Source organism: Delphinus delphis, chromosome 13, assembly GCF_949987515.2.
Source record: "Delphinus delphis chromosome 13, mDelDel1.2, whole genome shotgun sequence".
Lineage (NCBI taxonomy): Eukaryota > Metazoa > Chordata > Mammalia > Artiodactyla > Delphinidae > Delphinus > Delphinus delphis.
In genome coordinates this window covers 25,951,607-25,963,981 of record NC_082695.1, presented here as the reverse complement: position 1 = coordinate 25,963,981, position 12,375 = coordinate 25,951,607, and the positions used below count along the sequence as shown (strand labels likewise).

The 12,375-nt window shown below is 56.4% G+C and overlaps 1 protein-coding gene across 4 annotated transcripts in view; it reads left to right on the top strand.

Annotated features, from left to right (window-relative positions):
* Positions 1-12,375, top strand: part of PI4KA (phosphatidylinositol 4-kinase alpha) — a 94,947-nt gene that overhangs the window by 35,763 nt on the left and 46,809 nt on the right. For all 4 annotated transcript variants that reach the window (XM_060028499.1, XM_060028497.1, XM_060028498.2 and 1 more), the window contains 11 exons: positions 251-316; positions 2,371-2,467; positions 3,573-3,764; positions 4,113-4,213; positions 4,999-5,128; positions 5,850-5,982; positions 6,965-7,060; positions 7,421-7,604; positions 8,013-8,116; positions 9,932-10,100; positions 11,724-11,774. In XM_060028499.1, coding sequence (XP_059884482.1) covers positions 251-316; positions 2,371-2,467; positions 3,573-3,764; positions 4,113-4,213; positions 4,999-5,128; positions 5,850-5,982; positions 6,965-7,060; positions 7,421-7,604; positions 8,013-8,116; positions 9,932-10,100; positions 11,724-11,774 — 1,323 coding nt within the window. The remainder of the gene's footprint in view (positions 1-250; positions 317-2,370; positions 2,468-3,572; positions 3,765-4,112; positions 4,214-4,998; positions 5,129-5,849; positions 5,983-6,964; positions 7,061-7,420; positions 7,605-8,012; positions 8,117-9,931; positions 10,101-11,723; positions 11,775-12,375) is intronic.

Genomic DNA, 12,375 nt, shown 5'->3' with positions numbered 1-12,375 from the left:
ATTTCATTCCCATCTATCGTAAGAAAGAAGTTCTAGGTGATGGCAGGATTAGGGACATTTGTGTGTGTATTGGAGCCTTGGGGCTCCAGTGATGTGCTTATTGTTGGCCTCTTATTTCCATCCATTTTTCACTGTGAGCTTGTGATATGGTTTCATACGTCAGCACGATTTGTTCTTCAGTGGAATGAGCTGGCACTCCTGTCTCCCCCTGTGTGTGCCAGGTGCTCACGAGGTCTCGTTTCCCTTGCAGGTGAAGAAGATTGTTGAGGAGCCTGTTCTCAAGTCCCTGGATGCAGTCGTAGCCAGCGTGATGGAGGTACGTACTCCCTGTGAGGGCATCACGCCGAGATCACCTGCCGGGCACACCTGTGTCGGGGGAGTGGTGAGGGTTTGCAGTGGGTGGGGTGGGGCCACCGGAGTGAGGGAGAGGCTCGCCCTGAGACTTCTGCGTACGTTCCAGTGACGACAGCACACCTGCCGCCCAAGGCCTTGCCCTGTGCCTGGCTCCTTTAGATGTGTCCCCTACCGGTGCCCCGTCCTGGCCCCTGAGCACTGGTCAGGGTCTCTACTTCACAGGTGAAAGCAGAGGTTCGGGGAGGACTAACTGGTGCCCGCGTCCCATGGTCAGCATGGGAGCTGGATTGTGGCCTGGGCCCCAACTCTGCTCCATTGTGGTCCTTGCCCCCACGGTGCCTGCAGAGCCACTGCCAGGGCTCGGTACACACCTCTCATCAGTCCAGGCACTGCAGGCCCTGGCTTGTGAGTGTGAGGGGTGTGTACTCAGGCATCTTCTGTCCTTAGCATGTTTGGAACCAAGGCCCACAGCTTTATTTATAAAATCATTAAATGTCGCTGCTGGGAGGCCTCAAAGTCCCTGGGAACATTTGGGTCAGCCCCCTTTTGTCAGGGTCCAGAGAGATCACCGATTTCCAGGCTGATGGCTGCTGTGGCCATGTGCTGGGCTCAGATTCCTTGTTAAGCCTGGCATTCTTTCTCTCATCCGATAATAAGACATGCAGCGCCTGGCACCACCAGGCTCAGTTATGAAGCGGGAAGGGTACCACCAGGGACCTCCCTATGCTACAGGCCACAGCTCCTGCCCTGCATGCACTCCACCCCGCTGTCTGCGGGCATTAGGTGTGTGGCCGGTCACTTGCCAGCTGGTCCGCAGCCCTCCTGCCTGTGGGCCTGAGCTCTCACTGTGCTTGCTCTCAGAGGTGTCCTGGTGTCCTTTGTCGGTGTGGGGTCGTGTGACCCTGGGCAAACCAGGAGGCCAGGGCTGGAGCTGGGCTGGCAGGCACAACAGCCAGACGTGTTGGGCCCGAGTGCCGTCCGTGGTGAAGAGCTGGCTTGGGTCCTGAGGGGAGAGGAATGCCAGGAACATGGGGCTTTGGGGCCCTTTTCCCCGTGGAACAGAGCAGTTTCTCATATTTTGTTTCATAATTTGGACTTTAGTGTAAATGTCCATTTGAAGAATTGGTTTTGTGGCTAAATAAAAGCTCGAACCCGAGTCACTGCAGGGTAATCCTCCTCCTCATCCACCTTCACTGGCAGTGACCGTGCTTATTATGTGCCAGATGTGACTCCCTCTCCTTGAACCCACGGCACACCCACTCTCAGCCGGGAAGACAGAGGCTGGCAGGGCCTTCATCACACAGCTCTGGGGCCCTGGGGCCGGGCTGCACCGCCCAGGTTCCTCCCTCCTTGCTCTGGGGTGGGACCCCTGCTCACCTTAACCTCAGCCAGTGTCACATCTGCCCTGCAGGGAGTCACGAGGACTGTGCCTGTAGGGCCATTCGCGCAGCGCCCTCTGATGGCACCGGTGCCCATGGGACACGGCCTCCACCAGCCTCGCCCCACAGGCCCCTTCCCGCTGTGGATTTGCCTCCGCATCTGCCTTCCCCGCGCTTACCTGTGTCAGAACTTTTGTAAATCGTGCCTTTCCATTGCACTAGACTGAGGGTGCAGAAAAATTAACAGCATCTTACTCAACTCACTAGACCTCGGATGAATTTTTTTCCCCAGAAGAAAACTAGCGTCACATTTTAGATGAGATTGCTAAAGAAAATTTAAAGTGAATTTTAGTTACAAAACGTAGGCCGAATCCGAAGGTGCCCCAGCTGTCGTGTCTATGACTGAGGGGGACAGGGTGCAATGTGGTCTTGTGGCCCTGTGGCTCCTGCACCCCCACTCTCCTTGTTCAAAGATGCCTGGAGAGGGTGAGCCCTCAGTGAGAGGAGGTGGTCCATCCTCCAGGGGCCTGGGGCTGCTCCCTGCAGGCATCTCTGGGCAGTGTGAGCGTAGGAGGGAGGAGGGAGTCACTGCAGTGACCGGCGGTGCCAGTCACGTGTCCCGTGCCTCTACCCGCAGGCCAACCCCAGCGCCGACCTCTACTACAGCGTGTTCAGCGACCCCCTCTATGTGGCCACATTCAAGATGCTACGGGACACTCTGTACTACATGAAAGGTGAGGGTGGGGTCCTGCCCTTGTGCCAGGGCCGCTTCACAGCATCTGCAAGGAACGTGGAGACGTTCCTGGGAGAAGCAGGCGATGAGGGACATGCACCTGTCGTCCTGCCCCCGGTGCTGCCAGCAGCGCAGCCTCTTTGGTGGGTGTGTCTCCTCGGCTGATGTCTGACACGGACGTGTGGGGTCGTCCTGATCCCCTGGTCAGGCATACAGTCTAATGTGTCTGCCTTACATGTTTCAAAACATTAAAAAAATGAGAAAACGAGGCAGTCGTGATCTTACAACTCAGAATAATTTGTCAGTAGCGGAGCTCACACACGGAGTTAGCAGTTCCTTCCAGGCTCTCTTGTGTGTTTTAAACACAGTTTTCCTAGGCTCTTCCCTTAAGTTGCTGAATGTGCTTCATAAACAAAAGCTTTGATGACCACATGGTGTCCTGTGGGTGTCCCATAATCTCCTTAGCTGTTTTCCTGATCTGATTCCAAGCACTGCTGGGGCCTGAACCTGGTTGGGGCCACCATGAGGGCTAGGTTCCCGAAAAGCGGCAGGTGCTGGCTGCTCGGCCTGACCCCGGAGCCTGTGGCCTCCCCTAGCCAGTCTGCTGCTGGCTTTCTTGGCCAGTCTGCCCTCTGCCTGTGCGGTCTCTCGGGTCCCCTGCACTGTCCAGGCCCGAGGACGAGAGCTGGGAGAGGCTGCAGACTGGGTGCCTTCCTGTGCAGGGGGTCCTCCTCGGGCTGCATCCAGCTTTCCCACATCTGATAACTGACGCCCTTTTTAGAAAGTATCACAGGAGTACTTTTCGTTAATCAGACCAGTTCTGGTGATGGCACTCCCCAGGTTGTGTCTCGTGTTCAGGTTTGAGTGTATTGACAGCTTAAAACAAAGCATGGCTCGCATTTCGCTGGGAGGTGACCATTCTGAGTGTCAGGTAGCATGTGTGCAGGGCTGGCGTGCGTGCCCGTCCTGGCTCGCCCCAGCCCGCCCCAGCCGGCCTTCCTGGAAGCATGGTAGCCAGCAGCAGCTCCCTCTCCCTGGGTGTCTGTCGCAAGGGAAAGACCACGGCTGCTCACAGCCTGAATCTGTGCCTGCTCTCCCTCCTGCAGACCTGCCCACCTCCTTTGTGAAGGAGGTCCATGACTTCGTGCTGGAGCAGTTCAACACCAGCCAGGGGGAGCTCCAGAAGATCCTGCACGACATGGACCGGACCCACAGCGAGCTGAGCCCCCTGAAGCTGCGCTGCCAGGCCAGTGCCGCCTGCGTAGACCTCATGGTGTGGGCTGTGAAGGACGAGCAGGGTGGGTTCCCCGTGCCACCGCCTGGCGTGTCCTCCGCTTATGAGGAGAGGAGGGGGCTCAGGGCGGAAGATGGTGCTGGTCCAGGAAGGTGGGGGTTCGGGGGGAGCCACGCTCAGGACACGGGACAGGGTGGGGGCTGGCAGCGGACGGATAGCCCACCCCGCAGGATGGTGTCGTCATAGCAGCAGGAAAGGAGCAGGGACACCCATCTCCGACACTTTGTGGTGGAGCTGCTTCTCAGAGTTAGTGAGCCCGGGGTTTAGTCACGTTCTATTTTGACTGATGAAGGAGTTTTTGTGACCATTGGCCTTTGCTAAAGGTCCGTACCCTCCTCTGTTCTGAACTTAGGCGCAGAGAATCTGTGCATCAAGCTGTCTGAGAAGCTGCAGTCCAAGACATCCAGCAAGGTCATCATTGCTCACCTGCCCTTGCTCATCTGCTGTCTGCAGGTAAGTCTCACGGGCCCCGGTGGGGGTGGTTGGGGGCGCGGTGCTGACACCCGTCAGCAGGGCCTTCTTTTTTTTTTTTTTTTTTTTTGCGGTATGCGGGCCTCCCACTGTTGTGGCCTCTCCCGTTGCGGACCACAGGCTCCGGACGCACAGGCTCAGTGGCCATGGCTCACAGGCCCAGCCGCTCCACAGTACATGGGATCCTCCCAGACCGAGGCATGAACCCATGTCCCCTGCATCGGCAGGCGGACTCCCAACCACCGCGCCACCAGGGAAGCCCCAGCAGGGCCTTCTTGCCGTGGCCAGGCTGTGGCAGGCACCAGCAGCGAGGTCTGAGCTGCTGCCTCTAGGAACTTGAACTAGAGTCTGCTGTGGACAAGTTCAGTGCTGGGAGGCCACTGCTGACGGCCAGCAGGCTTTCTGCGAGTGGGGTCCAGGCACAGCCAAGTCCTGCGTTGTGAAGGCTGTCCTGCATCTGCCGGGTGTTCCCAAGGCCTCGGACGCCAGCCTGCTGTGCCGAGACTCTGACCTTGTCCCAACCCCACTGACTTCACGTCTGCCGTTGTGTAAAAGTAATGCTTGGTGCCCTTTCTCCCCTAAGTTTCTTCTAAAAGAGATGGACACGCTTTAACAGTGAATCTCGCCTTTGGGTGGAGAGAGTCCCAACCACCCCCTTTCTGTCTTTGTGCCCCATGGCCGGGTGGCCCTTGGAAGTCTGATTGACTTGGTGTCTGAAGGGGTGGGCACCTCCCCTGCAGCCCCTGATGGCCCGCTGTGCGTTGCAGGGCCTGGGCCGCCTGTGCGAGAGGTTCCCGGTGGTGGTGCACTCGGTGACGCCATCCCTGCGGGACTTCCTGGTGGTCCCGTCCCCCGTGCTGGTGAAGCTGTACAAGTGCCACAGTCAGTACCACACAGGTAACTGGCCGAGAGGCCGCCATCCCTGGGCTGCTCCTCTGCCTTTTCCTCCCAGGGCTTCCCCTGCACAACTCCCTGGGGTGCCAGGCCTCCCTCCCGCTGCCACTGCCCCAGGCCCCGGTCCAGGCCTGCTCTTTTTGGCACCTGCCCTCTCTGGGGCATCCTGCAGTGTGCGTCCCATGTCCCAACGCTGGGCCTGGAGCTCTGTCCCCTCCGCTGCCACAGGCCCAGAGCACGGCTGGTGACCAATGTTAATTAAGTACCCTGCTGCGCACTCGGGTGCTGAAGTGGTATCACCATGCTGCCCCCAGTCCCACCAAGGTAGTCCCACCCTTCAGGTGGAGAGACTCTGAGGGCCCTGCTCTCACGCTTGCCCACCCTTCCTGCCTTCCTGCTCGTGAGCTGGATGCCCTCAGGCCATGCCCTTGCCTTTCTGCTGGAGCTGAGCTCCTAGGGGCCAGGACTTCTGAATCATTTCTTAAGACGTTGCTGTTTTATGTATTCATTGCTTTGTAACTTAAGTGTGCTTCCTTGATTTAAACATTTGTTTCATTCTTTCTGTTCTCTGACACTTTGGATTCTGAAATGCTTGGTGAAGTCTTTGTAAAGTGATTGCTTTTATAGCTAAAGATGATTACATTTGATTTTGGTTTTGAATTTCAAACACGGGTATGGAAAGTGACAGGCATAACCAGATAGATATTTGAACTTTCACTTCCAGTTGCCAGCAATGATATAAAAATCAGCGTAACCAATGAGCATTCTGAGTCGACCCTGAATGTGGCGTCAGGGAAGAAGAGCCAGCCTTCCATGTACGAGCAGCTGCGGGACATTGCCATCGACAACGTCTGCAGGTGGGCGGCCTCAGGGGGTGAGGGGGACAGGGGCGGGGTGTCAGGCAGAGCCAGAGACATTATTGTTCAGGGAAGCTTCTAAACCTGCACTGGATCCGAAAAGGGAGATTGCTACATGTTAAAGAAAAAAAAAAATTTCCTGCCTTTCTTTTCCTGATCATAAACGTAATAAAAAACAGAGAAAACCTGTGATTTGTAGAAAAGTAGACAGAAAAGAATTATCCCTTAGCCCATCATCCAGAGTGATGACACGTGGTCCTATTTCATCTTGTTTTCCGTGTGATTTTTGGTATAAATGAGAGGTTTTACATGCCCGAATGTCCCTTCGGCACCAGCTCCATCTGTGTGAACTCTTGCTGTCCACACTTGGGGACCAGATGCATTCTGATTTGCAGGAGACGTACCTCTCCTTGTCTGAGTCCTGGCGCCTCGCTCTCGGGGCCATCGGGCTGGAGCCCAGCTACTCTGTCAGACTGTCTTCTCTGACTTTGTGGCCTGGGAGCCAAATGTGTGGGGAGCGAGAGATGCTTGTAAGATTTCATGCTCCTCAGGGCTGTTAGATTTCCCCTTCTCTAGAGCATAAGCATTTCTCCATACTATTAAAACCTCGATATGTAATTTTAACATTCCCTCAGCCACCGTGGGACCATCTGTCTTTCGAATCAGCTATTGTGACTTTTGTTGAGAAACGGAATTTTAAATTGGAATTGGCATGAGTATGACACCCTAAAGGAGACCGTTCTGGGCAAGATAATGAAGTTACTATTTTCAACTGAGATATTTGTCAAAGGGTGAAATCTACAGCTGTTCTTTGAATTCATTCTGTGTAATGATGTTCATTCAGATTTCTGGGGAAAGAGTATTCAGAGCGGGTCTTTAAACCTTGCAGACCCGAGACAGGAAAAACTCAACCAAAATCAAACACAAAATGCTCATCTGGTTATTCTGATGCCTCATTCTGCTTGGCCTCCTCCTTGCTCAGGTGCCTGAAGGCTGGCTTGACTGTGGACGCAGTGATCGTGGAGGCCTTCCTGGCCAGCCTCTCCAACCGGCTCTATATCTCCCAGGAGAGCGACAAGTACGTCCTGTCCTGTCCCGGGGGGTGGGGGCGGGGGCAGCTGGTCCTGTGCAGGCTCATGGGGCCGCTGGCATTTGCACGTCTGTGCCGCTTTCTGGCACGGAATGGCGTCGGGCATTGAGTCTGTCCCGCGATGTCTGCTGAAGCCCACCTTCGAATGTCCACCCTGGACACTGGGGGAAAAGACCTCTGTCTTCCCGCCTGGTGCTGGTGATTGCAGATCCCAGGCTGTCACTTTCAGATGGACGCTTCCTCTGAGAGACTGATGACCCTGGGGTCCAGGTCCTGGCTTCCAGCTTCATTTCCCTGCTGCGTGCTGGAGCACCATTCCCAGGGCGTGTCTGTCCTTCCCTCCCATAGGGATGCTCACCTGATTCCGGACCACACCATCCGAGCCTTGGGCCACATCGCAGTGGCCCTGAGGGACACCCCGAAAGTCATGGAGCCGATCCTGCAGATCCTACAGCAGAAGTTCTGCCAGCCCCCCTCCCCGCTTGACGTGCTCATCATTGACCAGCTTGGCTGCCTGGTCATCACCGGAAACGTAAGCACGGCCGGGAACCCACTCTCCCTGGGCAAGCTTCGCGAAACTCCTTGATTCCCAGGAATGTGAAACTACACATTAAGCTTACCCTGCGGAAGAGTTAAATGCTCCCAACTTTCTTAACACTGAATGGTGAGATTTTTTTCCAAGTAAAGGAGAATAGTGTAATGGTTCCAAGAGTGCCGGAGAAAGAGGTTTAAACTATTTTCTTGCCGATGTTAATAGAATGGAAATGGAACCGATTCCACTCTTGGTGTCTAAGTTGAGGTTTGCATAAACCTTTAGGAAGGGCTGGCCTTGATGCTATTTCAGGCCCCACTGTCCCTGGTCCCCAGTGTGTACCCTCTGGGTGTCCATGGAGGGCGCTTCCAGAGGAGATGTGGTCACGTGTCCCTCACTCTTTTCCAGCAATACATTTACCAGGAGGTGTGGAATCTCTTCCAGCAGATCAGCGTGAAGGCCAGCTCTGTTGTGTACTCTGCCACCAAAGATTACAAGGACCATGGCTACAGGTAAGTCTTCCCAACCTCATTGTTGCTCTCGATCCTTTGAAAATGTGAGATGTGAGAACTTGTCTTTTAAATAAACATCTTTTGTTACAAAAGCACTACATGTTAGAAATACATGTCCCAGGCGGGAATGACCCACACAGGGCCGCCCCTGAGCTAGCATCTCTGAGCTCCTCACCCAGTGGGCACAGCGCCCCGGGTGACCGTGTTCTCACAGAGCAGCACCAGCCTTCCTGCCTGTCATCATCTTAGATGTCAGCATGGTGTCCATCAGGTGGCAGCACCGCAATCTGTCTGGCCAGCCCTAGGCCGCACATTAGGTAGTTTTCCAGTGTTTCTGCTGGTTGGTGCTGCATACCTGTGCGGTCTCGGATGCTCGCCTCAGGGTGGATTCAGAGGGCAAGGGAGGAGACGTTGACAGCCTTGGGTGTATGATGTTTGCGTGAGTCCTCGCCCTCCCCAGGGATGCCCCAAGGACAAGACGCGTCCTCCTGTGTTTGGAGGATCTCATGGACTTGGTCAGATGAAGTCAGGAGGGCGGTGGGCAGGGCAGAGGTTCTCCTCTCCCCTCCTGACCACTCCACCCAGGGGAGGGGGTGGCAGTGCGGCTGTGTGAACTCAGGACATGCTCATCTTCTCTGTGCCTTAACTTCCTCACCAGCTGTGTGGGTGTATGAGGCTGTGTGTATGCATGTGACAGCTCTCAGCACAATGGCTGCTTCTCTGCCTTCTCACTGCCGCTCCCACGGGAGCGCCAGCCACTGGAACGCAGGAGTGGCCTTAGGGGGCTGCCAGCTCACCTCCCTCTCCTGTCTGTCCGTTCTGGTCTCCGCAGTGACACTGACACACAGACCAAAACCTCTTCCCCTTGCATTTTGCTCCCAGAGCAGCTCCTGCGCCTCCTCGCCCCTCCCCTCCCTGTCTTTCCTTCTGACCTCTGATCCCGCCTCTGCCTCGCTGCTCAGCCCGTGCCATGTACGGAACTTACCAGTTCCTCATCTTCTGCCACATTTCCTTCCTATAGCACTTTCTGACAGTGCCACCCACAGTGACTGGTCTCCCGCCGGAGGAGGCATCCACTGCCATCCGTTTCCCCCCTAGAGATTTGTCTGGGAAGGGGTGCCTTTTGTCCTGGCTGCCGTTGCTCTGTGATTTTGGGGGCAGACAATGTGCTACATGCTTCACAGGGACTGTTTGATTCCCCCACGCCCTGCAAGGAGGGAATTATTATCCTTGTTTACTCAGGAAGAAACTGGGCCTTAAAGACCTGAGCTACTTGGCACAGCCCGGCTGCAGCAGCATCCAGCTGACCTGGCACTCAGAGCCCAGCCGCCCTGCTGGTGTGCAGTGTCAGCTTCCTATTCAGGGTTTACATGGGGTGACAGGGTCGGGGCAGGTCGTCAGGACCACTGAGCACTTCCTGAGTGTCTGGTGTGAGCTGACCCTAACCTCAGCCCCAGGTGGAGGAGGAAGTGTCGTCAGGGTTTCCTGGGTGGTGGTGATGAAGGGAGACTGTAACTGGAGGGGAAGTGGGTACCCTGGAAGTGCCGGGGAGCGACATGCCCGTTCTCAGCTGCGTGGCCGCCCGGGCACTTGAAGGAAGTGTCCCGAGACTGTCAACACGCCCCAACACGCAGGCTCCTGGAAGCTGAGCAGCCCCTGGGCCCCCAACTTGTCTCAGGGGAGGTTGGGGTCTCTTCCGCAGCAGCTGACTTTCCTTCAGGGCTGGTATCCTCTGGTGGCATGTCCCTCGCCGTGGGGGTCTTCGTTCACAGTACTGGGGGCCGGCACTGTGGCCATGTCACTTCTCTCCCACAGGCACTGCTCACTGGCTGTGATCAATGCCCTGGCCAACATCGCGGCCAACATCCAGGACGAGCACCTGGTGGACGAGCTGCTCATGAACCTGCTGGAGCTGTTTGTGCAGCTGGGGCTGGAGGGCAAGCGGGCCAGTGAGAGGGCCAGTGAGAAGGGGCCCGCCCTGAAGGTAGGGCTCAGCCCTGGGCACCGCCTTGAAACCCGTGCTTTCTCCCTTTACCTGGTGCCATCAGGAACGGGGGACTGGTTCCTTCCCAGGGTGCTGGCGGGAGTGAACAGACAGACAAGGGGCTGCCCCTGCAGGCTTAGCGGGACAGGCATGGGAACAAAACAGGGGCGTCGGGTGGTCTCAAGGTCTCTCTGAGGTGGAAGCGAGTGAACAGCAGCCTCGAGTGAAAGTCTCACCTAGGAGCGAGGGGCTGGTGCAAACAGGGCCTGAGACCCTTTGCCCTGCTCAGCCCTGCCTTGCTCCCTGCCACAGCAGGCTAGGCCACTGTTCCTCTTGTCTCCTGAGTGGGGACCAGTTCCCCGTGCCCAGGAGATGGGGGCTTGAGGGTGTTGGGGAGACACCTGGAGCCCAAGGAGGCCGAGGCTGTACCCTGTTGAGGGCTCCAGGGCCCAACTCCCCCACCCCCACCCCCACCACTCTCACTGCATCTCCCGGGCTCAACACTCAGGTGTCCTGCTTCGTTCCTCGGCTGGGGTAGGGGCTCCTTGGGTGCCGAGCTGAGCTTGCCCATGCACCCACCCCCCACCTGCAGTGACAGGCCAGGTGTCTGTGGGGCAGCAGTGGGGGGTGGGGTGGGGTGGAGACTGGCCAACACACTGACCACCAGGAGCTGAGGACAGAAATCAAGAGCTGGGGGGACACCAGCTTAGGACTCTGTCCCCACCCCTGCGCGGCCATGGGGCCTCGGCAAGCTGTCCTGACCCTGTTCATCCCTGAAGATGGAGCAGCCCTGCTGCGGTGGGCAGTCGATGCCCTCATGGTCAACTGAGCAGCTGGGCTTCCCGAGCCGGGCTGCTCCTCATGTGTCTGGCCAGGTGGCTGACTTTTTACTTAGTTTTTTTTTTTTTTTGCGGTACGCGGGCCTCTCACTGTTGTGGCCTCTCCCGTTGTGGAGCACAGGCTCCGGACGCGCAGGCTCAGTGGCCATGGCTCACAGGCCCAGCCGCTCCGCGGCATGTGGGATCTTCCTGGACTGGGGCACGAACCTGTGTCCCCTGCATCGGCAGGCAGACTCTCAACCACTGTGCCACCAGGGAAGCCCTACTTAGTTATTTTTAAGTAACCCCCAAATTTTCCCAGACTTGGAAAGAATGTGTATTCATTATAGAAAAGATACAGAAACCTATAAATAGTAAAAATTTCTCTCCTTAGATCCAATCGTCGTTAACCTTTTGACAGACTTTCTCCTAGGTGTTTTATGCAAATCTATTTATTTTACGTAGTTGGCACTGTGTGAGAGCATACTTTCCTACATTTAACGTTTGATCTGGGCACTTTTTAAGGTGACAGTGCTTTTCAGAGCGCAGTCTCTGTAACAGCTTGTGATATTTGTGCAGAGTTGTCACGGTTTATGTAATCCTTCTCCTGTTTGACATTCAAATTGTTTCCCTCTTTTGCTGTTAAGATGATGCATCTTTATATATGTTTCTCTGTATATCTTTTTCATTGTTTCGTGTAGGTTAAGGAATTTCAGTTTTCATGACACTGTGTCAGGTCTTTTTTTTTTCCTTTTCAATGAAAGAAGCGCGGGCTCATCAGTGACTCAGTTCTGTTCTCCTCCAGGCCTCCAGCAGCGCGGGGAACCTGGGCGTCCTCATCCCCGTGATCGCTGTGGTAAGTACCCGCCCATTGGTGTCTCGGACTCAGGTGCGGTGCTCGTGCTGAGTGCTGCCCAGAGACCTGCAGCGAGTTCCCTGAAAGGTGCTGTTCTGAGGCTGCAGGGATCCTGCAGCTGTGGCTGTGTCTTCGATCTTCCGCGACTGCCCCGTGGGCATGTGCCTGCTGTGGCCTTGCTGCCTCGCCCCCTTTCTCCATGCTTGACCGAACCCCTGGCCAGCTGACCAGGACTCTACTGCCCGTTCCTCGGGTGTCGGGGTCTGACTTAGGTTTTCCCTGAGCTCCCACCCGGCTCAGGTGCCTCTGACTATGGCCTGCAGGTGCTGCTTCCAACCCCTCCCCCCACCCCCAACCCCCCATAGTGAGCCTGGGGCCTCTGGTTGGTGCCTGGGCCTTGGGGCTGCAGCCCTTGGTGCCCTGTCGGGGATGGCTCAGGCCTGTCTCTGCCGCAGCACTGCCGCAGTCAAGGGCCGTCCGTCTTGTCCTGTCTCAGCCTGCGGCCACTTCTTCCCAAATGCCCCTTACGGATGTCACTTTTCCCGGCCCAGGCGTTCCCAGCTGCCAGACCTGAGCCAGGCCCGCGCCCGGCTTTGTTTCA